The sequence below is a fragment of the Oncorhynchus gorbuscha genome, linkage group LG23, assembly GCF_021184085.1.
Source record: "Oncorhynchus gorbuscha isolate QuinsamMale2020 ecotype Even-year linkage group LG23, OgorEven_v1.0, whole genome shotgun sequence".
NCBI lineage: Eukaryota > Metazoa > Chordata > Actinopteri > Salmoniformes > Salmonidae > Oncorhynchus > Oncorhynchus gorbuscha.
Window position 1 is genome coordinate 13,523,427 of NC_060195.1, and position 27,167 is coordinate 13,550,593.

General features: G+C 42.5%; 1 protein-coding gene across 4 annotated transcripts in view; it reads left to right on the forward strand.

Annotated features, from left to right (window-relative positions):
• Positions 1 to 27,167, forward strand: part of LOC124011498 — a 109,223-nt gene that overhangs the window by 39,998 nt on the left and 42,058 nt on the right. For all 4 annotated transcript variants that reach the window (XR_006834590.1, XM_046324931.1, XM_046324930.1 and 1 more), the window contains exon 4: positions 26,476 to 26,655. Coding sequence is in view for 3 of the 4 variants with exons in the window: in XM_046324931.1 (XP_046180887.1) it covers positions 26,476 to 26,655 (180 nt within the window). In the remaining variant the exon portion in view is untranslated. The remainder of the gene's footprint in view (positions 1 to 26,475; positions 26,656 to 27,167) is intronic.

Consider the following 27,167-nt stretch of genomic DNA (forward strand, 5'->3'; position numbering starts at 1 on the left):
CTTCAAACATAAATATATAAAACTGGATTTTTTTGTGAAGAATCAACAACAAGTGGGACACAGTCATGAAGTGGAATGATATTTATTGGATATTTCAAACTTTTTTAACAAATAAAAAACTGAAGAATTGGGCGTGCAAAATTATTCAGCCACCTTAAGTTAATACTTTGTAGCGCCACCTTTTGCTGCGATTACAACTGTAAGTCGCTTGGGGTATGTCTCTATCAGTTTTGCACATCGAGAGATTGACATTGTTTCCCATTCCTCCTTGCAAAACAGCTCGAGCTCAGTGAGGATGGATGGAGAGCATTTGTGAACAGCAGTTTTCAGTTCTTTCCACAGATTCTCGATTGGATTCAGGTCTGGACTTTGACTTGGCCATTCTAACACCTGGATATGTTTATTTTTGAACCATTCCATTGTAGATTTTGCTTTATGTTTTGGATCATTGTCTTGTTGGATGACAAATCTCCATCCCAGTCTCAGGTCTTTTGCAGACTCCATCAGGTTTTCTTCCAGAATGGTCCTGTATTTGGCTCCATCCATCTTCCCATCAATGTTAACCATCTTCCCTGTCCCTGCTGAAGAAAAGCAAGCACAAACCATGATGCTGCCACCACCATGTTTGACAGTGGGGATGGTGTGTTCAGGGTGATGAGCTGTGTTGCTTTTCCCCCAAACATAACGTTTTGCATTGTTGCCAAAAAGTTCCATTTTGGTTTCATCTGACCAGAGAACCTTCTACCACATGTTTGGTGTGTCTCCCAGGTGGCTTGTGGCAAACATTAAACGACACTTTTTATGGATATCTTTAAGAAATGGCTTTCTTCTTGCCACTCTTCCATAAAGGCCAGATTTGTGCAATATACGACTGATTGTTGTCCTATGTACAGAGTCTCCCACCTCAGCTGTAGATCTCTGCAGTTCATCCAGAGTGATCATGGGCCTCTTGGCTGCATCTCTGATCAGTCTTCTCCTTGTATGAGCTGAAAGTTTAGAGGGACGGCCAGGTCTTGGTAGATTTGCAGTGGCCTGATACTTCTTCCATTTCAATATTATCGCTTGCACAGTGCTCCTTGGGATGTTTAAAACTTGGGAAATATTTTTGTATCCAAATCCGGCTTTAAACTTCTTCACAACAGTATATCTCGGACCTGCCTGGTGTGTTCCTTGTTCTTCATGATGCTCTCTGCGCTTTAACGGACCTCTGAGACTATCACAGTGCAGGTGCATTTATACGGAGACTTGATTACACACAGGTGGATTGTATTTATCATCATTAGTCATTTAGGTCAACATTGGATCATTCAGAGATCCTCACTGGACTTCTGGAGAGAGTTTGCTGCACTGAAAGTAAAGGGGCTGAATAATTTTGCACGCCCAATTTTTCAATTTTGGATTTGTTAAAAAAGTTTGAAATATCCAATAAATGTCGTTCCACTTCATGATTGTGTCCCACTTGTTGTTGATTCTTCACAAAACAATACAGTTTTATATCTTTATGTTTGAAGCCTGAAATGTGGCAAAAGGTCGCAAAGTTCAAGGGGGCCGAATACTTTCGCAAGGCACTGTATATGATATAATTATATTTTGATATAATATATTGATATGACATGTTGGTATCATATCAATATAGCATGTCAATATATCATATATATATATATCATAAATATATCAATATACCATACAGAAACAGCATAACTAACAGATACAGAAATATGCAAATAGATGAATAAAGATGTCAAACAAACAGACAGACAAGACAACAATACAAATAAAAACATTGAACAAATAGTCTACATAGAGTAGGATCATAGCCCACATAGAGTCTACATAGAGTAGGATCATAGCCTACCTAGAGTCTACATAGAGTAGGATCATAGCCTACATAGAGTCTACATAGAGTAGGATCATAGCCTACCTAGAGTCTACATAGAGTAGGATCATAGCCCACATAGAGTCTACATAGAGTAGGATCATAGCCTACCTAGAGTCTACATAGAGTAGGATCATAGCCCACATAGAGTCTACATAGAGTAGGATCATAGCCTACCTAGAGTCTACATAGAGTAGGATCATAGCCTACATAGCGTCTACATAGAGTAGGATCATAGCCCACATAGAGTCTACATAGAGTAGGATCATAGCCCACATAGAGTCTACATGGAGTAGGATCATAGCCTACCTAGAGTCTACATGGAGTAGGATCATAGCCCACATAGAGTCTACATAGAGTAGGATCATAGCCCACATAGAGTCTACATGGAGTAGGATCATAGCCCACATAGAGTCTACATAGAGTAGGATCATAGCCTACCTAGAGTCTACATAGAGTAGCATCATAGCCTACCTAGAGTCTACATAGAGTAGGATCATAGCCTACCTAGAGTCTACATAGAGTAGGATCATAGCCTACCTAGAGTCTACATAGAGTAGGATCATAGCCTTCCTAGAGTCTACATAGAGTAGGATCATAGCCCACATAGAGTCTACATAGAGTAGGATCATAGCCTACCTAGAGTCTACATAGAGTAGGATCATAGCCTACCTAGAGTCTACATAGAGTAGGATCATAGCCTACCTAGAGTCTACATAGAGTAGGATCATAGCCTACCTAGAGTCTACATAGAGTAGGATCATAGCCTACCTAGAGTCTACATAGAGTAGGATCATAGCCTACCTAGAGTCTACATAGAGTAGGATCATAGCCCACATAGAGTCTACATAGAGTAGGATCATAGCCCACATAGAGTCTACATAGAGTAGGATCATAGCCCACATAGAGTCTACATAGAGTAGGATCATAGCCCACATAGAGTCTACATAGAGTAGGATCATAACCTACCTAGAGTCTACATAGAGTAGGATCATAGCCTACCTAGAGTCTACATAGAGTAGGATCATAGCCTACATGGAGTAGGATCATAGCCTACATGGAGTAGGATCATAGCCTACCTAGAGTCTACATAGAGTAGGATCATAGCCTACCTAGAGTCTACATAGAATAGGATCATAGCCTACCTAGAGTCTACATAGAGTAGGATCTTAGCCTACCTAGAGTCTACATAGAGTAGGATCTTAGCCTACCTAGAGTCTACATAGAGTAGGATCATAGCCCACATAGAGTCTACATAGAGTAGGATCATAGCCTACATAGAGTATTCATAGAATAGGATCATAGCCTACCTAGAGTCTACATAGAGTAGGATCATAGCCTACATGGAGTAGGATCATAGCCTACATGGAGTAGGATCAGAGCCTACCTAGAGTCTACATAGAGTAGGATCATAGCCTACCTAGAGTCTACATAGAGTAGGATCCTAGTCTACATAGAGCCTATATAGAGTAGGATCCTAGTCTACATAGAGCCTATATAGAGTAGGATCCTAGTCTACATAGAGCCTATATAGAGTAGGATCCTAGTCTACATAGAACCTATATAGAGTAGGATCCTAGTCTACAGAGAGCCTATATAGAGTAGGATCCTAGTCTACATAGAGCCTATATAGAGTAGGATCCTAGTCTACAGAGAGCCTATATAGAGTAGGATCCTAGTCTACATAGAGCCTATATAGAGTAGGATCCTAGTCTACATAGAGCCTATATAGAGTAGGATCCTAGTCTACATAGAGCCTATATAGAGTAGGATCCTAGTCTACATAGAGCCTATATAGAGTAGGATCCTAGTCTACATAGAACCTATATAGAGTAGGATCCTAGTCTACAGAGAGCCTATATAGAGTAGGATCCTAGTCTACATAGAGCCTATATAGAGTAGGATCCTAGTCTACATAGAGCCTATATAGAGTAGGATCCTAGTCTACATAGAGCCTATATAGAGTAGGATCCTAGTCTACATAGAGCCTATATAGAGTAGGATCCTAGTCTACATAGAGCCTATATAGAGTAGGATCCTAGTCTACATAGAGCCTATAGAGTAGGATCCTAGTCTACATAGAGCCTATATAGAGTAGGATCCTAGTCTACATAGAGCCTATATAGAGTAGGATCCTAGTCTACATAGAGCCTATATAGAGTAGGATCCTAGTCTACATAGAGCCTATATAGAGTAGGATCCTAGTCTACAGAGAGCCTATATAGAGTAGGATCCTAGTCTACATAGAGCCTATATAGAGTAGGATCCTAGTCTACATAGAGCCTATATAGAGTAGGATCCTAGTCTACATAGAGCCTATATAGAGTAGGATCCTAGTCTACATAGAGCCTATATAGAGTAGGATCCTAGTCTACATAGAGCCTATATAGAGTAGGATCCTAGTCTACATAGAGCCTATATAGAGTAGGATCCTAGTCTACATAGAGCCTATATAGAGTAGGATCCTAGTCTACATAGAGCCTATAGAGTAGGATCCTAGTCTACAGAGAGCCTATATAGAGTAGGATCCTAGTCTACATAGAGCCTATATAGAGTAGGATCCTAGTCTACATAGAGCCTATATAGAGTAGGATCCTAGTCTACATAGAGCCTATATAGAGTAGGATCCTAGTCTACATAGAGCCTATATAGAGTAGGATCCTAGTCTACATAGAGCCTATATAGAGTAGGATCCTAGTCTACATAGAGCCTATATAGAGTAGGATCCTAGTCTACATAGAGCCTATATAGAGTAGGATCCTAGTCTACATAGAGCCTATATAGAGTAGGATCCTAGTCTACATAGAGCCTATATAGAGTAGGATCCTAGTCTACATAGAGCCTATATAGAGTAGGATCCTAGTCTACATAGAGCCTACCATAGATAGGATCCTAGTCTAGGATCCTAGTCTAGTCTACATAGAGCCTATATAGAGTAGGATCCTAGTCTACATAGAGCCTATATAGAGTAGGATCCTAGTCTACATAGAGCCTATATAGAGTAGGATCCTAGTCTACATAGAGCCTATATAGAGTAGGATCCTAGTCTACATAGAGCCTATATAGAGTAGGATCCTAGTCTACATAGTCTACATAGAGCCTATATAGAGTAGGATCCTAGTCTACATAGAGCCTATATAGAGTAGGATCCTAGTCTACATAGAGCCTATATAGAGTAGGATCCTAGTCTACATAGAGCCTATATAGAGTAGGATCCTAGTCTACATAGAGCCTATATAGAGTAGGATCCTAGTCTACATAGAGCCTATATAGAGTAGGATCCTAGTCTACATAGAGCCTATATAGAGTAGGATCCTAGTCTACATAGAGCCTATATAGAGTAGGATCCTAGTCTACATAGAGCCTATATAGAGTAGGATCCTAGTCTACAGAGAGCCTATATAGAGTAGGATCCTAGTCTACATAGAGCCTATATAGAGTAGGATCCTAGTCTACAGAGAGCCTATATAGAGTAGGATCCTAGTCTACAGAGAGCCTATATAGAGTAGGATCCTAGTCTACATAGAGCCTATATAGAGGATCCTAGGATCCTAGTCTACATAGAGCCTATATAGAGTAGGATCCTAGTCTACATAGAGCCTATATAGAGTAGGATCCTAGTCTACATAGAGCCTATATAGAGTAGGATCCTAGTCTACAGAGAGCCTATAGAGTAGGATCCTAGTCTACATAGAGCCTAGAGTAGGATCCTAGTCTACATAGAGCCTATATAGAGTAGGATCCTAGTCTACATAGAGCCTATATAGAGCCTAGGATCCTAGTCTACATAGAGCCTATATAGAGTAGGATCCTAGTCTACATAGAGCCTATATAGAGTAGGATCCTAGTCTACATAGAGCCTATATAGAGTAGGATCCTAGTCTACATAGAGCCTATATAGAGTAGGATCCTAGTCTACATAGAGCCTATATAGAGTAGGATCCTAGTCTACATAGAGCCTATATAGAGTCTACATAGAGCCTATATAGAGTAGGATCCTAGTCTACATAGAGCCTATATAGAGTAGGATCCTAGTCTACATAGAGCCTATATAGAGTAGGATCCTAGTCTACATAGAGCCTATATAGAGTAGGATCCTAGTCTACATAGAGCCTATATAGAGTAGGATCCTAGTCTACATAGAGCCTATATAGAGTAGGATCCTAGTCTACATAGAGCCTATATAGAGTAGGATCCTAGTCTACATAGAGCCTATATAGAGTAGGATCCTAGTCTACATAGAGCCTATATAGAGTAGGATCCTAGTCTACATAGAGCCTATATAGAGTAGGATCCTAGTCTACATAGAGCCTATATAGAGTAGGATCCTAGTCTACATAGAGCCTATATAGAGTAGGATCCTAGTCTACATAGAGCCTATATAGAGTAGGATCCTAGTCTACATAGAGCCTATATAGAGTAGGATCCTAGTCTACATAGAGCCTATATAGAGTAGGATCCTAGTCTACATAGAGCCTATATAGAGTAGGATCCTAGTCTACATAGAGCCTATATAGAGTAGGATCCTAGTCTACATAGAGCCTATATAGAGTAGGATCCTAGTCTACATAGAGCCTATATAGAGTAGGATCCTAGTCTACATAGAGCCTATATAGAGTAGGATCCTAGTCTACATAGAGCCTATATAGAGTAGGATCCTAGTCTACATAGAGCCTATATAGAGTAGGATCCTAGTCTACATAGAGCCTATATAGAGTAGGATCCTAGTCTACATAGAGCCTATATAGAGTAGGATCCTAGTCTACATAGAGCCTATATAGAGTAGGATCCTAGTCTACATAGAGCCTATATAGAGTAGGATCCTAGTCTACATAGAGCCTATATAGAGTAGGATCCTAGTCTACATAGAGCCTATATAGAGTAGGATCTAGTCTACATAGAGCCTATATAGAGTAGGATCCTAGTCTACATAGAGCCTATATAGAGTAGGATCCTAGTCTACATAGAGCCTATATAGAGTAGGATCCTAGTCTACATAGAGCCTATATAGAGTAGGATCCTAGTCTACATAGAGCCTATATAGAGTAGGATCCTAGTCTACATAGAGCCTATATAGAGTAGGATCCTAGTCTACATAGAGCCTATATAGAGTAGGATCCTAGTCTACATAGAGCCTATATAGAGTAGGATCCTAGTCTACATAGAGCCTATATAGAGTAGGATCCTAGTCTACATAGAGCCTATATAGAGTAGGATCCTAGTCTACATAGAGCCTATATAGAGTAGGATCCTAGTCTACATAGAGCCTATATAGAGTAGGATCCTAGTCTACATAGAGCCTATATAGAGTAGGATCCTAGTCTACATAGAGCCTATATAGAGTAGGATCCTAGTCTACATAGAGCCTATATAGAGTAGGATCCTAGTCTACATAGAGCCTATATAGAGTAGGATCCTAGTCTACATAGAGCCTATATAGAGTAGGATCCTAGTCTACATAGAGCCTATATAGAGTAGGATCCTAGTCTACATAGAGCCTATATAGAGTAGGATCCTAGTCTACATATAGAGTAGGAGAGCCTATATAGAGTAGGATCCTAGTCTACATAGAGCCTATATAGAGTAGGATCCTAGTCTACATAGAGCCTATATAGAGTAGGATCCTAGTCTACATAGAGCCTATATAGAGTAGGATCCTAGTCTACAGAGAGCCTATATAGAGTAGGATCCTAGTCTACATAGAGCCTATATAGAGTAGGATCCTAGTCTACATAGAGCCTATATAGAGTAGGATCCTAGTCTACATAGAGCCTATATAGAGTAGGATCCTAGTCTACATAGAGCCTATATAGAGTAGGATCCTAGTCTACATAGAGCCTATATAGAGTAGGATCCTAGTCTACATAGAGCCTATATAGAGTAGGATCCTAGTCTACATAGAGCCTATATAGAGTAGGATCCTAGTCTACATAGAGCCTACACATGAACATTTGGGCTTTGTTTTGGCCAACATACTTCAAGAAGAGTTCCCACAACTTAAGGAATTGATAAGTCTTATTATTCAATGTAGAGAAAGCCTCATTGGGAGATAACTCAATGACCCGTTGTTCCCATTCACTCCATGAGGGTGCCTGATCACATATCCACAGCCTCATTGGGAGATAACTCAATGACCCGTTGTTCTCATTCACTCCATGAGGGTGCCTGATCACATATCCACAGCAGAATACACTTTTCTGCACAATGTAGTAAAATGTGTAAAAGATGTGAGTAACATAATGTAAGAGGCAGCTCATCTCTGGCTCCTAGAATACAAGACGTTGCACTCAGCTGGAGGGCATTCAAAAACAGAATCTGTCTCCTGAAGAACCTGTGGGATTGTCCTTTATGTAAGACAGAAACAATGTATAAGAGAACCTTCCACACCCTGACACTTATTACAAAGACTAGACAAATTAGGGTTCGTTCTATGTCTAGATACAGGAGTGACATGCAGTCGATGTAGGATATTAAATTGCATTTCCCAGGCTGAGTTGCAAGCTAGAAAACGGGATGGTTGTACACACATTTTTCTTCCGAGTCTGCAAGCTCTATTGGGAGCCTATCAACCTCCACTATCACCTTAGTTTTGTCTGTGTTGTCTTTCTTCGTATTGCCCAGTAAATTATAAAAGTGGTGAGTGGTAGATTTCAGCTGCTTTATTCTTCAAGAGGTTCTCAATAGGAGAGATGGAAAAGCCATCTGGATGCAATTATGAAATTAAGAATTTGAAAGAATTTTTGAAAGTCACTCTTAAAGATGCCAAATTTACTAACACTATGGTCAAATGTTAGAATTGTATCACCCTGAACAATATGTTCAACAACATTGATGCCCTTTTACTCATCCATGTTGAGAAGCATTCGTCCATCCTGGCCATTACTGAGAAACAAAGATGATGCCCTTCTATCGTCCTGATATACATCCAAATAGAGCAAGTTCTTCAGCACATAATTGTCTTTAGTCGGTTTGGCTATCTTTGTCTGGGGTATAAAAGGTTATTGAGTGGGATTTTTACAAGAGTAGCTGATTCATCATTAAAATTAATTTGGATTTTCAATACAGAACTCAAGGATAAATCTCAGTTGAGATGCCAGTTGACAACATGTAAGAGAAGGGGCTGCTAGACCAACTAACCAGGTAGGTAGGGTGTCATAAACTTCAAAAAGATGTGGACACCTCTTGTTTGAAAATCATGGGCATTAATATGTAGTTGGTCCGTTCTTTGCGGCTATAACAACCCCCACTCTTCTGGGAAGGCTTTCCACTAGATGTTGGAACATTGCTACGGGGACTTGCTTTCAGCATTATTGAGGTCGGGCACTGATGTTGGGTGATTAGGCCTGGCTTGCAGTCTGCGTTCCAATTCATCCCAAAGGTGTTCGATGGGGTTGAGGTCAGGGCTCTGTGCAGGCCAGTCATGTTCTTCCACACTGATCTCAACAAACCATTTCTGTTTGGATCTCACTTTGTGCATGGGGGCATTGTCATGCTGAAACAGGAAAGGGCCTGCCCCAACGTTTGCCACAAAGCCGGAAGCACAGAATCATATAGAATGGCATTGTCATGCTGAAACAGGAAAGGGCCTGCCCCAACGTTTGCCACAAAGCCGGAAGCACAGAATCATATAGAATGGCATTGTATGCTGTAGCGTTAAGATCTCCCTTCACTGGAACGAAGGGGCCTAACCTGAACCGTGAAAAACAGCCCCAGACCATTATTCCTCCTCCACCATTTGGGCAGTTAGCGTTCTCCTGACAACTGCCAAAACCTCTAGCAATAGACTGGAAGAACTGGCAGCACAATACATGTTTAGCAATAGACTAGAGCAGTGGTTCCCAAACGTTTTATAGTGCCGTACCCCTTCAAACATTCAACCTCCAGCTGAGTACCCCCTCTAGCACCAGGGTCAGCGCACTCTGAGATGTGTTTTTTTTGCCATCATTGTAAGCCTGCCACACACACAGTATACAATACATTTATTAAACATCAGAATGTGTGAGTTTTTGTCACAACCCGGCTCGTGGGAAGTGACAAAGAGCTCTTATAGGACCAGGGCACAAATAATAATATAATAATAATCAATCATTTTGCTCTTTATTTAACCATCTTACAGATAAACCCTTATTTGTTAAATGTGTGAATAACTCACTACAGGTTAATGAGAAGGGTGTGATTGAAGAATGCACATAACTCTGCAATGTTGGGTTTTGTTGGAGAGAGTCTCAGTCTTAAATCATTTTCCACACACAGTCTGTGCCTGTATTTAGTTTTCATGCTAGTGAGGGCCGAGAATCCACTCTCACATAAGTAAGTGGTTGCAAAGGGCATCAATGTCTTAACAGCAAGATTTGCCGAAGCAGGATACTCTGAGCGCAGCCCAATCCAGAAATCTGGCACTGGCTTCTGATTCAATTACATTTTCACAGAAAGGCGTGTTGCAATTTCGATGAGGCTCTCTTGTTCAGATATTAGTGAGTGGACTGGAGGCAGGGCATGAAAGAGATAACAAATACAGTTGTTTGTGTCAACTGTTTCGGGAATGTACCTGCGTAATTGTGCACCCAACTCTCTCAGGTGCTTCACTATGTCACATTTGACATTGTCCATAAACTTGAGTTAATTTGCACACAAAAACATCATACAATGATGGAAAGACCTGTGTGTTGTCCTTGTTAATGCAGACAGACAAGAGCTCCAACTTCTTAATCATAACCTCAATTTTGTCCCGCACATTGAATATAGTTGTGGAGAGTCCCTGTAACCCTAGATTCAGATCATTCAGGTGAGAAAAAACATCACCCAGATAGGCCAGTCGTGTGAGAAACTCGTCTTCATGCAAGCGGTCAGACAAGTGGAAATGATGGTCAGTAAAGAACATTTTAAGCTTGTCTCTCAATTTAAAAAAATGTGTCAATACTTTGCCCCTTGATAACCAGCACACTTCTGTATGTTGTAAAAGTGTTACATGGTCGCTGCCCATATCATTGCATTGTGCAGAAAATACACAAGAGTTCAGGGGCCTTGCTTTAACAAAGTTAGCCATTTTCACTGTAGTGTCCAAAACTTCTTTCAAGCTGTCAGGCATTCCCTTGGCAGGAAGAACCTCTCAGTGGATGTTGCAGTGTACCGAGGTGGCGTCGGGAGCCACTGCTTACACTATGTCTTCCTGTCATTGTTTTTGTGCCATCAGTACAGATACCAACACATCTTGACCACCAATGTCCATTTGATGTCACAAAGCTGTCCAGCACTTTAAAAATATCCTGTCATGCTCTCCTGGTTTCCAGTGGTTTGCAGAAGAGGATGTCTTCCTTAATTGACCCCCCATAGACGTAACAGACATATACCAGGAGCTGTGCCAGGCCTGCCACATCTGTTGACTCATCCAGCTGTAACAGACATATACCAGGAGCTGTGCCAGGCCCTGTTGACTCATCCAGCTGTAACAGACATATACCAGGAGCTGTGCCAGGCCCTGTTGACTCATCCAGCTGTAACAGACATATACCAGGAGCTGTGCCAGGCCCTGTTGACTCATCCAGCTGTAACAGACATATACCAGGAGCTGTGCCAGGCCCTGTTGACTCATCCAGCTGTAACAGACATATACCAGGAGCTGTGCCAGGCCCTGTTGACTCATCCAGCTGTAACAGACATATACCAGGAGCAGTAGCTCTTTGACTGCATCAGATTCACAACTGTCAGTGTCCATGCTAGCTGTGCTAACAACAAATGTAGAATTACTGATGCTAGCATTGGATGTGCTCGTGGAAGCAGAACAACTTGTGTCGTCGACAGGTGCAGGTGTAGTAATGCTGGTAGTAGCAGGGCTACCAGTAGAGCTGGTATGTGTCTCTATGGATACGGGCCTTCCAGTTTGGAGAATACCGGGACTAGAGGAACTGGCAGTATAATACATGTTTAGTAATAGACTAGAGGACCTGGCAGTATAATACATGTTTAGTAATAGACTAGAGGGCACATGTTTAGAATAGAACCTGGCAGTATAATACATGTTTAGTAATAGACTAGAGGACCTGGCAGTATAATACATGTTTAGTAATAGACTAGAGAACCTGGCAGTATAATACATGTTTATTAATAGACTAGAGAACCTGGCAGTATAATACATGTTTAGTAATAGACTAGAGAACCTGGCAGTATAATACATGTTTAGTAATAGACTAGAGGACCTGGCAGTATAATACATGTTTAGTAATAGACTAGAGGGCCTGGCAGTATAATACATGTTTAGTAATAGACTAGAGGACCTGGCAGTATAATACATGTTTAGTAATAGACTAGAGGACCTGGCAGTATAATACATGTTTAGTAATAGACTAGAGGACCTGGCAGTATAATACATGTTTAGTAATAGACTAATAGACTAGAGACCTGGCAGTATAATACATGTTTAGTAATAGACTATAGGACCTGGCAGTATAATACATGTTTAGTAATACTAGAGAACCTTATATACATGTTTACTAGAGGACCTGGCAGTATAGTTTAGGGCAGTAAGACTAGAGGAAAGAGATAGCCACCTGGCAGTTGCATTACCATCAAAGGATTTGGTGTGTTCAGGAAGGGAAAAGGTGAAGGCAAGATGTTAGATGGCAAGATGAAGAGTGAGAAAAACCTGAGGAGTGGTGATTCTGGAGTGACAACAGGTGTGGGAACAGGTGAAGTGCCAAGGGGAGTGGCCTGGATCAAGTAGTGCAGAGGAGTGGTCTTCGATACAACATCTATGGAGTTATAGGGCTGTGTCTGCAATTGTTTATATAATCTATCTATGGAGTTATAGGGCTGTGTCTGCAATTGTTTATAGAATCTATCTATGGAGTTATAGGGCTGTGTCTGCAATTGTTTATAGAATCTATCTATGGAGTTATAGGGCTGTGTCTGCAATTGTTTATAGAATCTATCTATGGAGTTATAGGGCTGTGTCTGCAATTGTTTATAGAATCTATCTATGGAGTTATAGGGCTGTGTCTGCAATTGTTTATAGAATCTATCTATGGAGTTATAGGGCTGTGTCTGCAATTGTTTATAGAATCTATCTATGGAGTTATAGGGCTGTGTCTGCAATTGTTTATACAATCTATCTATGGAGTTATAGGGCTGTGTCTGCAATTGTTTATAGAATCTATCTATGGAGTTATAGGGCTGTGTCTGCAATTGTTTATACGATCTATCTATGGAGTTATAGGGCTGTGTCTGCAATTGTTTATACGATCTATCTATGGAGTTATAGGGCTGTGTCTGCAATTGTTTATAGAATCTATCTATGGAGTTATAGGGCTGTGGTTGCCATTGTTTATAGAATATATCTATGGAATTATAGGATGGTGTTTGCCATTGTTTATAGAATCTATCTATGGAATTATAGGACTGTGTCTGCCATTGTTTATAGAATATATCTATGGAATTATAGGATGGTGTTTGCCATTGTTTATATAATCTATCTATGGAATTATAGGATGGTGTTTGCCATTGTTTATAGAATCTATCTATGGAATTATAGGACTGTGTCTGCCATTGTTTATAGAATATATCTATGGAATTATAGGATGGTGTTTGCCATTGTTTATAGAATCTATCTATGGAGTTATAGGGCTGTGGTTGCCATTGTTTATAGAATCTATCTATGGAATTATAGGGCTGTCAATTAGATCACCTAGGGCATAGAGTCAGATTGATTAGGCCTACTGTAAGAATCAGTCAGGAAAATGCCAATGGTAATTTCACAGGGAAATAAAACCTTTAATTCAATCTGACATGAATTGACCTTCATCACAGGTTGAGGATAATAAAGGTTGGGCATGATAAATGATTCATAGAGTAATGTGATATTCTAAAACATATTTAAGAGGTGAGGTGGATAGAATATTGTTTTGGTTTATGGTTGAATAGGGTTATGATTTGGTTTGGCCTCACTCAGAGGTAAATATTGTTTGTGAGCTTCGAGCCCTGTCCCTCCGCCTCCCTCCTCTCCTCCGTGGTCAGTGATCCCGGTGGTCTCGCGGCTGAGCGCTGATCAGTATTCTGGCAGGACCGCCTCTCAAGCTCGCTCTGCTTCACAGCCGCTCTCTCTCTGTTCTCCCGTCCAAGTCAAGCAGAAGGCTCAGCAGCTCGCGCGCAGCCCGCAGACAGACAGACAGAAAGACAGACAGACAATACTCTCGTGTGTTGTTGAGTGTCAGCTGGCCTGAATCCTGACAGTGTCGGATCAGGGGGAGAAAAAGCGAACACCGGCGGGTGTTGACCCGAAGAGAATAATCGGTGCTGCTGGCGGATGGTGATGAGGATGATGATGGTGAGGATGATGATGATGCATCTGTCCCCGAGCCTTTTATGAGCTGCAATAGCGCGTGTAGGGTGAAGACAAGAAGCGTAGCCTGGGAGGCCGTTTTTTCCGCTGTCTTTTTCTTTTCAATCTGTAGCCAAATGGTGGATGCTGTCTGGACCGTTAAATTCAAACAGTCCCGGTCGAGACCGGAGCAGAGCAGCAGCGCGCGCCTCCCGTCATCCGGACAAGGAGCACACAGACACGGCAGCAGCCGCATCCCTCTCGCCTTGCAGCGTTGCACCATGGCCTTGGATGTCCAGACATTCGTTGTGTTCACTGTGATCGCGGTTCTGGTGCTTGTGAACGTTCTGTTAATGTTCATCCTCGGTACGCGTTAACCGGACCGGCGCTCGAGGCCCAGTTCGCGCAACACAACCGTTTGAGAGAGAGGGAGCAGGCGAGCGTTCATTCGTTCGTTGAGCGCGGGACCCCCATCGCATCTTCAACATGGCCACACAGTGAAATGAATGACGTTGGTACAATATATGTGTATTTATGTCCAGTGTATCCCATGAATCCTCCCGTTGTCTCGTCCTCTGGCCGTGTGTAGCTGATGCTGTTTTGGTGGTGATGGTTGTGCGGTTAACGCTCTGCGATGTTTCCCTGGTGATTGTAGAGAATTCACCATATTCCCTCTTACGGCCGTGTTTTATCCCTCATGCCTGCCCGCTCTCCCCTTCTCTCCTCAATGTTGTATTGTGTATCTATGTGAGCAATAGTACTAAATTGTGCACTTTGGTTTTTCCTGGAATTTTTTTTCTCCGGAATGTCTAACGGTTTTTCGTGTGCGTAGCTATTATTTGGGATGCTTTGACGGTCTGTAATAATGCTATTGTTTTATATTCAGCAACAACAATTCATCCTTATATCCCCACTATAAGGGATTTTTTTATTGTGATTTACTAGTGGAGCATTTAGAAGGATTTCTGCATGTGTTAAAGTGTTCCAATATGTTCTAATGATGCAGAACATAATCCTTCACATTGGACGTTATCAAGCTAGCTAGAGGAGTCCCTCAATGCTCCAACACACACACACACACACACACACACACACACACACACACACACACACACACACACACACACACACACACACACACACACACACACACACACACACACACACACACACACACACACACACACACACACACACACATGGTTCCCCATATTTTAAACCATACAACATTTATCTATTTACATCTCCCCCATTCTACATTCACCATTACTCTATGTCTCAACAACTGCCTGTGAATCCATTTCAGACACAATAAACCGGTATGAATAAATAGAGATGGATAGAACTGTCATTATTCTAAACTACACACATTAACAAGCAATTGTATAACATATGATTATTAAACAGATATACTCTGTGCATTTACCTTTACTATGAGACTGTCTTAATATCTGATGGAAAGTGAGGTTAATAAATGTTGTATGGTATGAGAGTTAGATATAGATGTGATTAAAGCCCCAGAAGTCTCAGAGCTATCAGGTGTAAAGCCCCAGAAGGCTCAGAGCTCAGAGCTATCAGATATAAAGCCCTGCAGACGTACAGCTATCAGATATAAAGCCCTGTAAGATTTAGAGCTATCAGATATAAATCCCTGCAGACTTGCAGCTATCAGATATAAAGCCCTACAGACTTAGAGCTATCAGATATAAAGCCCTACAGACTTAGAGCTATCAGATATAAAGCCCTGGAGGCTCAGAGCTATCAGATATAAAGCCCTGGAGGCTCAGAGCTATCAGATATAAAGCCCTGGAGGCTCAGAGCTATCAGATATAAAGCCCTACAGACTTAGAGCTATCAGATATAAAGCCCTGGAGGCTCAGAGCTATCAGATATAAAGCCCTGGAGGCTCAGAGCTATCAGATATAAAGCCCTGGAGGCTCAGAGCTATCAGATATAAAGCCCTGCAGGCTCAGAGCTATCAGATATAAAGCCCTGCAGGCTCAGAGCTCAGAGCTCAGAGCTCAGAGCTCAGAGCTATCCATGTAGTGCTGCCCTGATGAAGATGGACAACACCAAGTGCTGCTGGTAGTCTCTGTGGAGGGATATCCACTCTATAGTATAGTGCTGTCTGTAGTCTCTGTGGAGAGATATCCACTCTATAGTATAGTGCTGCTGGTAGTCTCTGTGGAGAGATATCCACTCTATAGTATAGTGCTGTCTGTAGTCTCTGTGGAGGGATATCCACTCTATAGTATAGTGCTGTCTGTAGTCTCTGTGGAGGGATATCCACTCTATAGTATAGTGCTGTCTGTAGTCTCTGTGGAGGGATATCCACTCTATAGTATAGTGCTGTCTGTAGTCTCTGTGGAGAGATATCCACTCTATAGTATAGTGCTGTCTGTAGTCTCTGTGGAGTCTCTGTGGAGTCTCTGTGGAGATATCCACTCTATAGTATAGTGCTGTCTGTAGTCTCTGTGGAGGGATATCCACTCTATAGTATAGTGCTGTCTGTAGTCTCTGTGGAGGGATATCCACTCTATAGTATAGTGCTGTCTGTAGTCTCTGTGGAGGGATATCCACTCTATAGTATAGTGCTGTCTGTAGTCTCTGTGGAGGGATATCCACTCTATAGTATAGTGCTGTCTGTAGTCTCTGTGGAGGGATATCCACTCTATAGTATAGTGCTGTCTGTAGTCTCTGTGGAGGGATATCCACTCTATAGTATAGTGCTGTCTGTAGTCTCTGTGGAGAGATATCCACTCTATAGTATAGTGCTGTCTGTAGTCTCTGTGGAGGGATATCCACTCTATAGTATAGTGCTGTCTGTAGTCTCTGTGGAGGGATATCCACTCTATAGTATAGTGCTGTCTGTAGTCTCTGTGGAGGGATATCCACTCTATAGTATAGTGCTGTCTGTAGTCTCTGTGGAGGGATATCCACTCTATAGTATAGTGCTGTCTGTAGTCTATGTGGAAGGATATCCACTCTATAGTATAGTGCTGTCTGTAGTCTCTGTGGAGGGATATCCACTCTATACTATAGTGCTGTCTGTAGTCTCTGTGGAGAGATATCCACTCTATAGTATAGTGCTGTCTGTAGTCTCTGTGGAGGGATATCCACTCTATAGTATAGTGCTGTCTGTAGTCTCTGTGGAGGGATATCCACTCTATAGTATAGTGCTGTCTGTAGTCTCTGTGGAGGATATCCACTCTATAGTATAGTGCTGTCTGTAGTCTCTGTGGAGGGATATCCACTCTATAGTATAGTGCTGTCTGTAGTCTCTGTGGAGGGATATCCACTCTATAGTATAGTGCTGTCTGTAGTCTCTGTGGAGGGATATCCACTCTATAGTATAGTGCTGTCTGTAGTCTCTGTGGAGGGATATCCACTCTATAGTATAGTGCTGTCTGTAGTCTCTGTGGAGGGATATCCACTCTATAGTATAGTGCTGTCTGTAGTCTCTGTGGAGGGATATCCACTCTATAGTATAGTGCTGTCTGTAGTCTCTGTGGAGGGATATCCACTCTATAGTATAGTGCTGTCTGTCTGTGGAGTCTCTGTGGAGTCTCTGTGATATCCACTCTATAGTATAGTGCTGTCTGTAGTCTCTGTGGAGGGATATCCACTCTATAGTATAGTGCTGTCTGTAGTCTCTGTGGAGAGATATCCACAGCCTTTCAACAGGACCATAACAGTGTTCATTAATCTATAGTACAGACAGCCTTTCAACAGGACCATAACAGTGTGTCTGATTCTCTGTGGAGACAGCCTTTCAACAGGACCATAACAGTGTTCTCTGTGGATTAATCTATAGTACTGTCAGCCTGTGGACAGGATATCCATAACAGTGTTCATTAATCTATAGTGCTGACAGTCTTTCAAGGGACCATAACAGTGTTCATTAATCTATAGTATCAGACAGCCTTTCAACAGGACCATAGTAACAGTGTTCTGATTCTATAGTACAGACAGCCTTTCAACAGGACCATAACAGTGTTCATTAATCTATAGTACAGACAGCCTTTCAACAGGACCATAACAGTGTTCATGATTCTATAGTACAGACAGCCTTTCAACAGGACCATAACAGTGTTCATTAATCTATAGTACAGACAGCCTTTCAACAGGACCATAACAGTGTTCATTAATCTATAGTACAGACAGCCTTTCAACAGGACCATAACAGTGTTCATTAATCTATAGTACAGACAGCCTTTCAACAGGACCATAACAGTGTTCATTAATCTATAGTACAGACAGCCTTTCAACAGGACCATAACAGTGTTCATTAATCTATAGTACACACAGCCTTTCAACAGGACCATAACAGTGTTCATTAATCTATAGTACAGACAGCCTTTCAACAGGACCATTACAGTGTTCATGATTCTATAGTACAGACAGCCTTTCAACAGGACCATAACAGTGTTCATTAATCTATAATACAGACAGCCTTTCAACAGGACCATAACAGTGTTCATTAATCTATAGTACAGACAGCCTTTCAACAGGACCATTACAGTGTTCATTAATCTATAGTACAGACAGCCTTTCAACAGGACCATAACAGTGTTCATGATTCTATAGTACAGACTGCCTTTCAACAGGACCAAAACAGTGTTCATTAATCTATAGTACAGACAGCCTTTCAACAGGACCATAACAGTGTTCATGATTCTATAGTACAGACAGCCTTTCAACAGGACCATAACAGTGTTCATTAATCTATAGTACAGACAGCCTTTCAACAGGACCATAACAGTGTTCATTAATCTATAGTACACAAAGCCTTTCAACAGGACCATAACAGTGTTCATGATTCTATAGTACAGACAGCCTTTCAACAGGACCATAACAGTGTTCATTAATCTATAGTACACACAGCCTTTCAACAGGACCATAACAGTGTTCATGATTCTATAGTACAGACAGCCTTTCAACAGGACCATTACAGTGTTCATTAATCTATAGTACAGACAGCCTTTCAATAGGACCATAACAGTGTTCATGATTCTATAGTACAGACAGCCTTTCAACAGGACCATTACAGTGTTCATTAATCTATAGTACAGACAGCCTTTCAACAGGACCATAACAGTGTTCATGATTCTATAGTACACACAGCCTTTCAACAGGACCATAACAGTGTTCATGATTCTATAGTACAGACAGCCTTTCAACAGGACCATTACAGTGTTCATTAATCTATAGTACAGACAGTTGTTGGGTTGGTAGAGATGGTAGGATGATACTTACAGACTGGTGGTAGTGTGTATGTTAATTCATTTGTGCAATTATTAGGTGTTTGCATGTAAGTGTTTACGTGTGTGTTTGTGTGTGTGTTTACGTGTGTGTGCGTGTTTACGTTTGCGTCTGTGTTTACGTTTGTTTTCTTGTGTGTTTATTAGGTGTTTGTGTATGTGTTTACGTGTGTGTTTGTTTACGTTTGCGTCTGTGTTTACGTGTGTGTTTACGTGTGTGTGCGTGTTTACGTTTGCGTCTGTGTTTACGTTTGTGTTTACTTGTGTGTTTACGTGTGTGTTTGTGTGTGTGTTTACGTGTGTGTGCGTGTTTACGTTTGCGTCTGTGTTTACGTTTGTGTTTACTTGTGTGTTTACGTGTGTGTTTGTGTGTGTGTTTACGTGTGTGTTTGTGTGTGTGTTTACGTGTGTGTTTGTGTGTGTGTTTACGTGTGTGTTTGTGTGTGTGTTTACGTTTGTGTTTACTTGTGTGTTTACGTGTGTGTTTGTGTGTGTGTTTACGTGTGTGTTTACGTTTGTGTTTACTTGTGTGTTTGTGTGTGTGTTTACGTGTGTGTGCGTGTTTACGTTTGCGTCTGTGTTTACGTTTGTGTTTACTTGTGTGTTTACGTGTGTGTTTGTGTGTGTGTTTACGTGTGTTTGCGTGTTTACGTGTGTATGCGTGTTTACGTGTGTGTTTACTTGTGTGTGTGTGTTTACGTGTGTGTTTACTTGTGTGTGTGTGTTTACGTGTGTGTGTGTGTTTACGTGTGTGTTTACTTGTGTGTGTGTGTTTACGTGTGCGTCTGTGTTTACGTGTGTGTTTACTTGTGTGTGCGTGTTTACGTGTGTGTTTACTTGTGTGTGTGTGTTTACGTGTGTGTGCGTGTTTACGTGTGCGTCTGTGTTTACTTGTGTGTTTACTTGAGTGTTTACATTTGTGTATGTGTTTACATGTGTGTGTGTGTGTTTATGTGTGTGTTTATGTGTGTTTACGTGTGTGTGTGTTTACGTGTGTGTATGTGTTTACTTGTGTGTGTGTGTGTTGTGTGTGTGTGTGTTTACGTGTGTGTGTGTGTGTTTGTGTGTGTGTGTGTGTGTGTGTGTGTGTGTGTGTGTGTGTGTGTGTGTGTTTACGTGTGTGTGTGTGTTTACGTGTGTGTGTGTGTGTGTGTGTGTGTGTGTGTGTGTGTGTGTGTGTGTGTGTGTGTGTGTGTGTGTGTGTGTGTGTGTGTGTGTGTGTGTGTGTGTGTGTGTGTGTGTGTGTGTGTGTGTGTGTGTGTTTGTGTGTGTGTGTGTGTTTACGTGTGTGTGTTATCTATAGTTTCATTGTAAAGCTGAATCTATAGGCGTCCCCGGTGTTCACTCATTTGGAATAATGTAGTCTGAAGTGCCAATATCTGTATGTGTGTGTGTGTATGTGTGTGCCGGAGGTGTGTGTGTCAGAGATGTGTGTACGCACCGGTATGTGTTTGTTTCTCACTGGTTTGAGGCAGAGCCTCTCTGATTGGCTGGGAGATTCTGGGCAGAAGTGCATTGCATAACTAGGTTGGTAGATTCAGGCAGGAGGACGGAGGGAGAGAGACAGACTCAGTACATCACTCGCAGAGGAGAGGAAGAGCCTCATTCTGGAATACCATCTCGTTTCCTCCACATCTCTGGCCTCTCCCTCTCTCTCTCTCTCTCTCTCTCTCTCTCTCTCTCTCTCTCTCTCTCTCTCTCTCTCTCTCTCTCTCTCTCTCTCTCTCTCTCTCTCTCTTCTCTCTCTCTCTCTCTCTCTCTCTCTCTCTCTCTCTCTCTCTCTCTCTCTCTCTCTCTCTCTCTCTCTCTCTCTCTCTCTCTCTCTCTCTCTCTCTCTGAAGGATCATTACCTATATACCTGTTTCTTAAAGGATTATTACTAGGATGCTTATCTGACCAGATACATCCATGCATACGCTGTCTGAACATTTTAATGCCACAAACATGGTAAGGATGTTTTCCAGTATCTCTGTGTGTGTGTGTGTGTGTGTGTGTGTGTGTGTGTGTGTGTGTGTGTGTGTGTGTGTGTGTGTGTGTGTGTGTGTGTGTGTGTGTGTGTGTGTGTGTGTGTGTGTGTGTGTGTGTGTGTGTGTGTGTGTGTGTGTGTGTGTGTGTGTGTGTGTGTGTGTGTTGTCTGGCTGTGAATGCTGATGTGGTGTGGTGCGTGATCGTGTCAGCGAGGGGATCTTCAGCTCGGCAGTTTACCACTGTCCTTCTTATGTGTGACCTGGAACCAGAAATGCACATCATGACCTGTGTCAACTCAAACCAATGCATGTCTGTATCTATCGGTGATGTGACCCAAATACACGTTTGCAGTCGGATCCGCTTTTCTCTTTGATGTTGTTGCTGCAATGTTACCCAGTAGCTCGTCAGCATCACAGATTTTGGTGATACTGTCTGTGGGTCTAGCTATGCAGTAGGCAGATATATCTAGAGGCACAGGAGAGATGGCTGTCTCTCTACAGTAGACAGATAGTTCCAGAGTTATAGGAGAGATGGATGTCTCTCTACAGTAGACAGATAGTTCCAGAGTTATAGGAGAGATGGCTGTCTCTCTACAGTAGACAGATAGTTCCAGAGTTATAGTTATAGGATAGTTCCAGATGGATGTCTCTCTACAGTAGACAGATAGTTCCAGAGTTATAGGAGAGATGGATGTCTCTCTACAGTAGACAGATAGTTCCAGAGTTATAGGAGAGATGGCTGTCTCTCTACAGTAGACAGATAGTTCCAGAGTTATAGGAGAGATGGCTGTCTCTCTACAGTAGACAGATAGTTCCAGAGTGATAGGAGAGATGGCTGTCTCTCTACAGTAGACAGATAGTTCCAGAGTTATAGGAGAGATGGCTGTCTCTACTGTAGACAGATAGTTCCAGAGTGATAGGAGAGATGGCTGTCTCTCTACAGTAGACAGATAGTTCCAGAGTTATAGGAGAGATGGCTGTCTCTCTACAGTAGACAGATAGTTCCAGAGTTATAGGAGAGATGGCTGTCTCTCTACAGTAGACAGATAGTTCCAGAGTTATAGGAGAGATGGCTGTCTCTCTACAGTAGACAGATCCAGCTAGGTAAACAGGTATGGGAGCAAGAAGATGTTGTTGGAATAGGAATAGAATAGAAAATGTTTGGAAACATTATGCCATCATTGATTTGAATGGGGAGGCCCGTTAAATGGATTCTATTTCTGTGTTTTTTGGTTGGACATTAGATCTTTTGGGTGCATTGCAAGCAGGTTTCCTTTGATCAACAAAAGGGAGCCCCTACTGGGAAAGACAAATAGAGAGAGGAATGGGAGAGAGAGATAGAGAGGGAGAGAGGGGGGGAAAGAGAGAGAGAGGAATGGGAGAGAGAGATAGAGAGGGAGAGAGGGGGAAGAGAGAGAGAGGAATGGGAGAGAGAGATAGAGAGGGAGAGAGGGGGAGAGGGGGAGGAGGGGGAGAGAGAGAGGGGGGAGAGGGGGGGAGAGAGGGGGAGAGGGGGAGAGAGAGAGAGGGGGGGAGGGGGAGGGGGAGAGGGAGAGAGGGGGAGAGAGAGAGGGAGGGGGGAGAGGGGGAGAGAGAGGGGGAGGGGGGGGGAGGGAGAGAGAGAGGGAGGGGGGGGGAGAGGGGGAGAGAGAGAGAGAGGGGGAGGAGAGGGGGAGAGAGAGAGAGGGGGGAGAGAGAGAAAGAGAGATTGATTATGCAACGCTTTTAATTTACAGGAAGATTCTGCGATGTATCAGAGAGGGAGAGAACTGTTATCCTGGGGAGGGGATGGAGGGATGAAGAGAGGAAGGAACAGGGACTGGTGTTAGCTCTGGCTGGACCCACACATTAGAGTGATGTTGCTACAGTGTTGTAATATCACATTAGAGTGATGTTGCTACAGTGTTGTAATATCACAGTAGAGTGATGTTGCTACAGTGTTGTAATATCACAGTAGAGGGATGTTGCTACAGTGTTGTAATATCACAGTAGAGGGATGTTACTACAGTGTTGTAATATCACAGTAGAGGGATGTTACTACAGTGTTGTAATATCACAGTAGAGGGATGTTGCTACAGTGTTGTAATATCACAGTAGAGGGATGTTGTGTTGTAATATCTACAATATCACAGTAGAGGGATGTTACTACAGTGTTGTAATATCACAGTAGAGGGATGTTACTACAGTGTTGTAATATCACAGTAGAGGGATGTTGCTACAGTGTTGTAATATCACAGTAGAGGGATGTTGCTACAGTGTTGTAATATCACAGTAGAGGGATGTTGCTACAGTGTTGTAATATCACAGTAGAGGGATGTTACTACAGTGTTGTAATATCACAGTAGAGGGATGTTACTACAGTGTTGTAATATCACACTAGAGGGATGTTACTACAGTGTTGTAATATCACAGTAGAGGGATGTTGCTACAGTGTTGTAATATCACAGTAGACTTTTGGTCATGTAGTGTATCTCCATAGAGAGCAGAGGTTGTATTATTAGTCAATGGGGTTGTGTACTGTTGTACAGGGACCATTGAGAGCTTGTTATTCAGTAGGGGGGAGTGGAGCGGGACTGACCCCAATTGGCATGGTACTTTCAGGGATCTTTGCCCTCTCAGGTGGGTCCCTTGAGGTGGCTTGGTGGTGGATGGGGTTCTGTGAAATATGGCATCTGCTTTGAATTGTCCTATATGAATCGCCCTTGGCACCTGTGTAGGAATTTTCACCACATTGCTATCCAATCCCTTCAGAACTACAATAGCACCTAAGTGGTATGGGTCAAGGGTTAGGCGTTAAGGGTTAGGGGTTAAGGGTCTGCTCAGGAATCTTCATTCTCTCTGCTGATGTCTTGAAGATTAGCCTACACATCAATTACTAGAGGTTAGAGGTTAGGAGAACCTAATCTCCCTGTCACCTTGCAGACTGACTGTGATTGGTCGATATTGAGGCACACTAACGTGCCTACCCTAGAGTTATAATGCTTTTGATTGAAACTGCAATGGAAACATACAGTATGTAAAATAGGGAACTCAAAAACAGAACGGCACGATCAGAAAAGCCACTCCTGACTGAGGGCAATTGATTTTCTGTTGTACCGAATTCTCCATACAAGTCACAGGCTGGTTCTAGTGAACCATTCTAATGCTTTATGTTGAAAGCTGAATGAATGGCCAGACTCTCTCTATGATCTCTCCGCTATCACCTCTCGTCTGATTGACTCTTCTCCCTGAGATATTCCAGCAGGCCACTCGGAAGCATGGCTGGAGGCGGAGTTTAAGAGGCAAACTGCTGTTGAACTCTGTGTGTGTGGGTGTGTATTTTGAAGTCTGTGTCTGTCTCAAGGTGACATGGAGACATTACTCAGAGTGATGGATAATGGTGGGTGGTGGAGGTGTGTGTGTGTGTGTGTGTGTGTGTGTGTGTGTGTGTATATTTTGAAGTCTGTGTCTATCTCAAGGTGACATGGAGACATTACTCAGAGTGATGGATAATGGTGGGTGGTGGAGGTGTGTGTGTGTGTGTGTGTGAGTGTGTGTGTGTGTATATTTTGAAGTCTGTGTCTATCTCAAGGTGACATGGAGACATTACTCAGAGTGATGGATAATGGTGGGTGGTGGAGGTGTGTGTGAGGGTGGTGGCTCCTACACGGAACAGACTAATGATGTCATCTCTAACTTCTGTGCTCCTCTAATAAGAAGGACCTTTACCCCTGAGCCTCCTCACAGAATACTGATAACCTCCCTCCCTGATAACACACATAACACGCACTCACATTGAACAAGGGTTTCTGTTTGCCGCCAATAGCTGGCTTTTGGCCCCAAAAATAGAAGCTAATAAATAAAATTATCTGTGAGAAGAAAAAAAATCCCATTGTAAAATATATATATTTTTGCCAATTCATTGATGTATCAGTCGATGGAAATACAGTACATTTGACCAGTCATGTTTATCTGTCTATAGGTTCATTTGCATAATTTTGTGGAATTAAATTGCCGTGTGTGTATTTTCATTGGTCGTTATGTACCTTATTTATCAGAGCGTACAGATACAGGGCAGAACATGTGCTGACGCTGGTGGGGTTACCTGCCTCCTCTACTGAGTCTTGGAGTCAGTCACAGAGCCGGTGCTGACGCTGGTGGGGTTACCTGCCTCCTCTACTGAGTCTTGGAGTCAGTCACAGAGCCGGTGCTGACGCTGGTGGGGTTACCTGCCTACTCTACTGTGTCTTGGTTGTTGTGTTATCGAAGATGAGATGCTAATGACTGGGAATTAGGACTAAACTGACTGAATACACCGTACTTTCTTACGATAGTGATTTTTAGAGATTCATGTGCCTGTGGCTGACATGACATTGTTGCTAATGGTATTTGACTTGGCTGTAAGCTTCTGATAATGACCTACTAGCCTGGATCACAGAGGTTAATTCAATTTAGTCTCATTGCAGTTCAATAAAAAATAGCTTGATGATATTGTGTGTGTGTTTGTGTCAGTGGAATTGAGAATAATCACTTAATCTCTCTCTCTCTCTCACTCTGTCCTCCCCCATGTTCTCTCTCCACCCAAACTCTCTCTCTCTCTCTCTCTCTCTCTCTCTCTCTCTCTCTCTCTCTCTCTCTCTCTCTCTCTCTCTCTCTCTCTCTCTCTCTCTCTCTCTCTCTCTCTCTCTCTCTCTCTCTCTCTCTCCTCTCTCTCTCTCTCTCTGTCCTCCCCCTTTTCTCTCTCTCCACCCACTCTCTCTCTCTCTCTCTCTCTCTCTCTCTCTCTCTCTCTCTCTCTCTCTCTCTCTCTCTCTCTCTCTCTCTCTCTCTCTCTCTCTCTCTCTCTCTCTCTCTCTCACTCACTCTGTCCTCCTCTCCTTTCCTCTCTCCACCCAAACTCTCTTCCTCTCTCTTTCCTCTCTGCTCTCCATTTCTCTACCCCCACTCTCCCCACTATCTCTCTCTCTCTCTCTCTCTCTCTCTCTCTCTCTCTCTCTCTCTCTCTCTCTCTCTCTCTCTCTCTCTCTACCCCCACTCTCTCTCTCTCCCTCCCTCTCTTCCCTTGTTCCTTGTCTCCAGTTGATAAGTGGAGGATCTATCGTCAGCGCTGAGGCAGTATGGGACCATGTGACCATGGCCGACCGAGAGTTGGCGTTTAAGGCAGGTGATGTCATCAAGGTGCTGGACGCGTCCAATAAGGACTGGTGGTGGGGTCAGATCGACGAGGAGGAGGGCTGGTTCCCCGCCAGCTTCGTACGGGTGAGTTAGTGATACCACACGTCAACCCGGTCTTCTGACTACCCCGATTCACAGTTTACACATGTAGGATCTTCATTTGATCCAGTTTGCTAACAGCAGAAAAATAATCCTGCAAGCAACAGGAAATGTGGATTTTTATGTGGATTATAGTTAATGGACATTTTTGTCGGGGTTGATACATTTTTGGGGAAAATCAAGTCAAAATATAAATGACAACGTTTTAAGTTTGAAGTTTTTTTTCTTTTAAGTTTACAAGTTCTCCTGTAACAGGGTGATCAAATAAAGATCCTACATGTGTAGGGCAAAGCCGAGCCAATCCAAGCCGAGCCGATCCAAGCCGAGCCGATCCAAGCCGAGCCGAGCTATACTGGCCTGGTAACACATCTACTTTAGTAGCTGAAACACTGCGGAACAGTGTGAAATCCAAGCCAGCACAGTTCACTTCCTGTTAGCTTCATACATTACCTGGTAAAGGCTACTTAACTGAGTAAAAGCTCCATACATTACCAAGT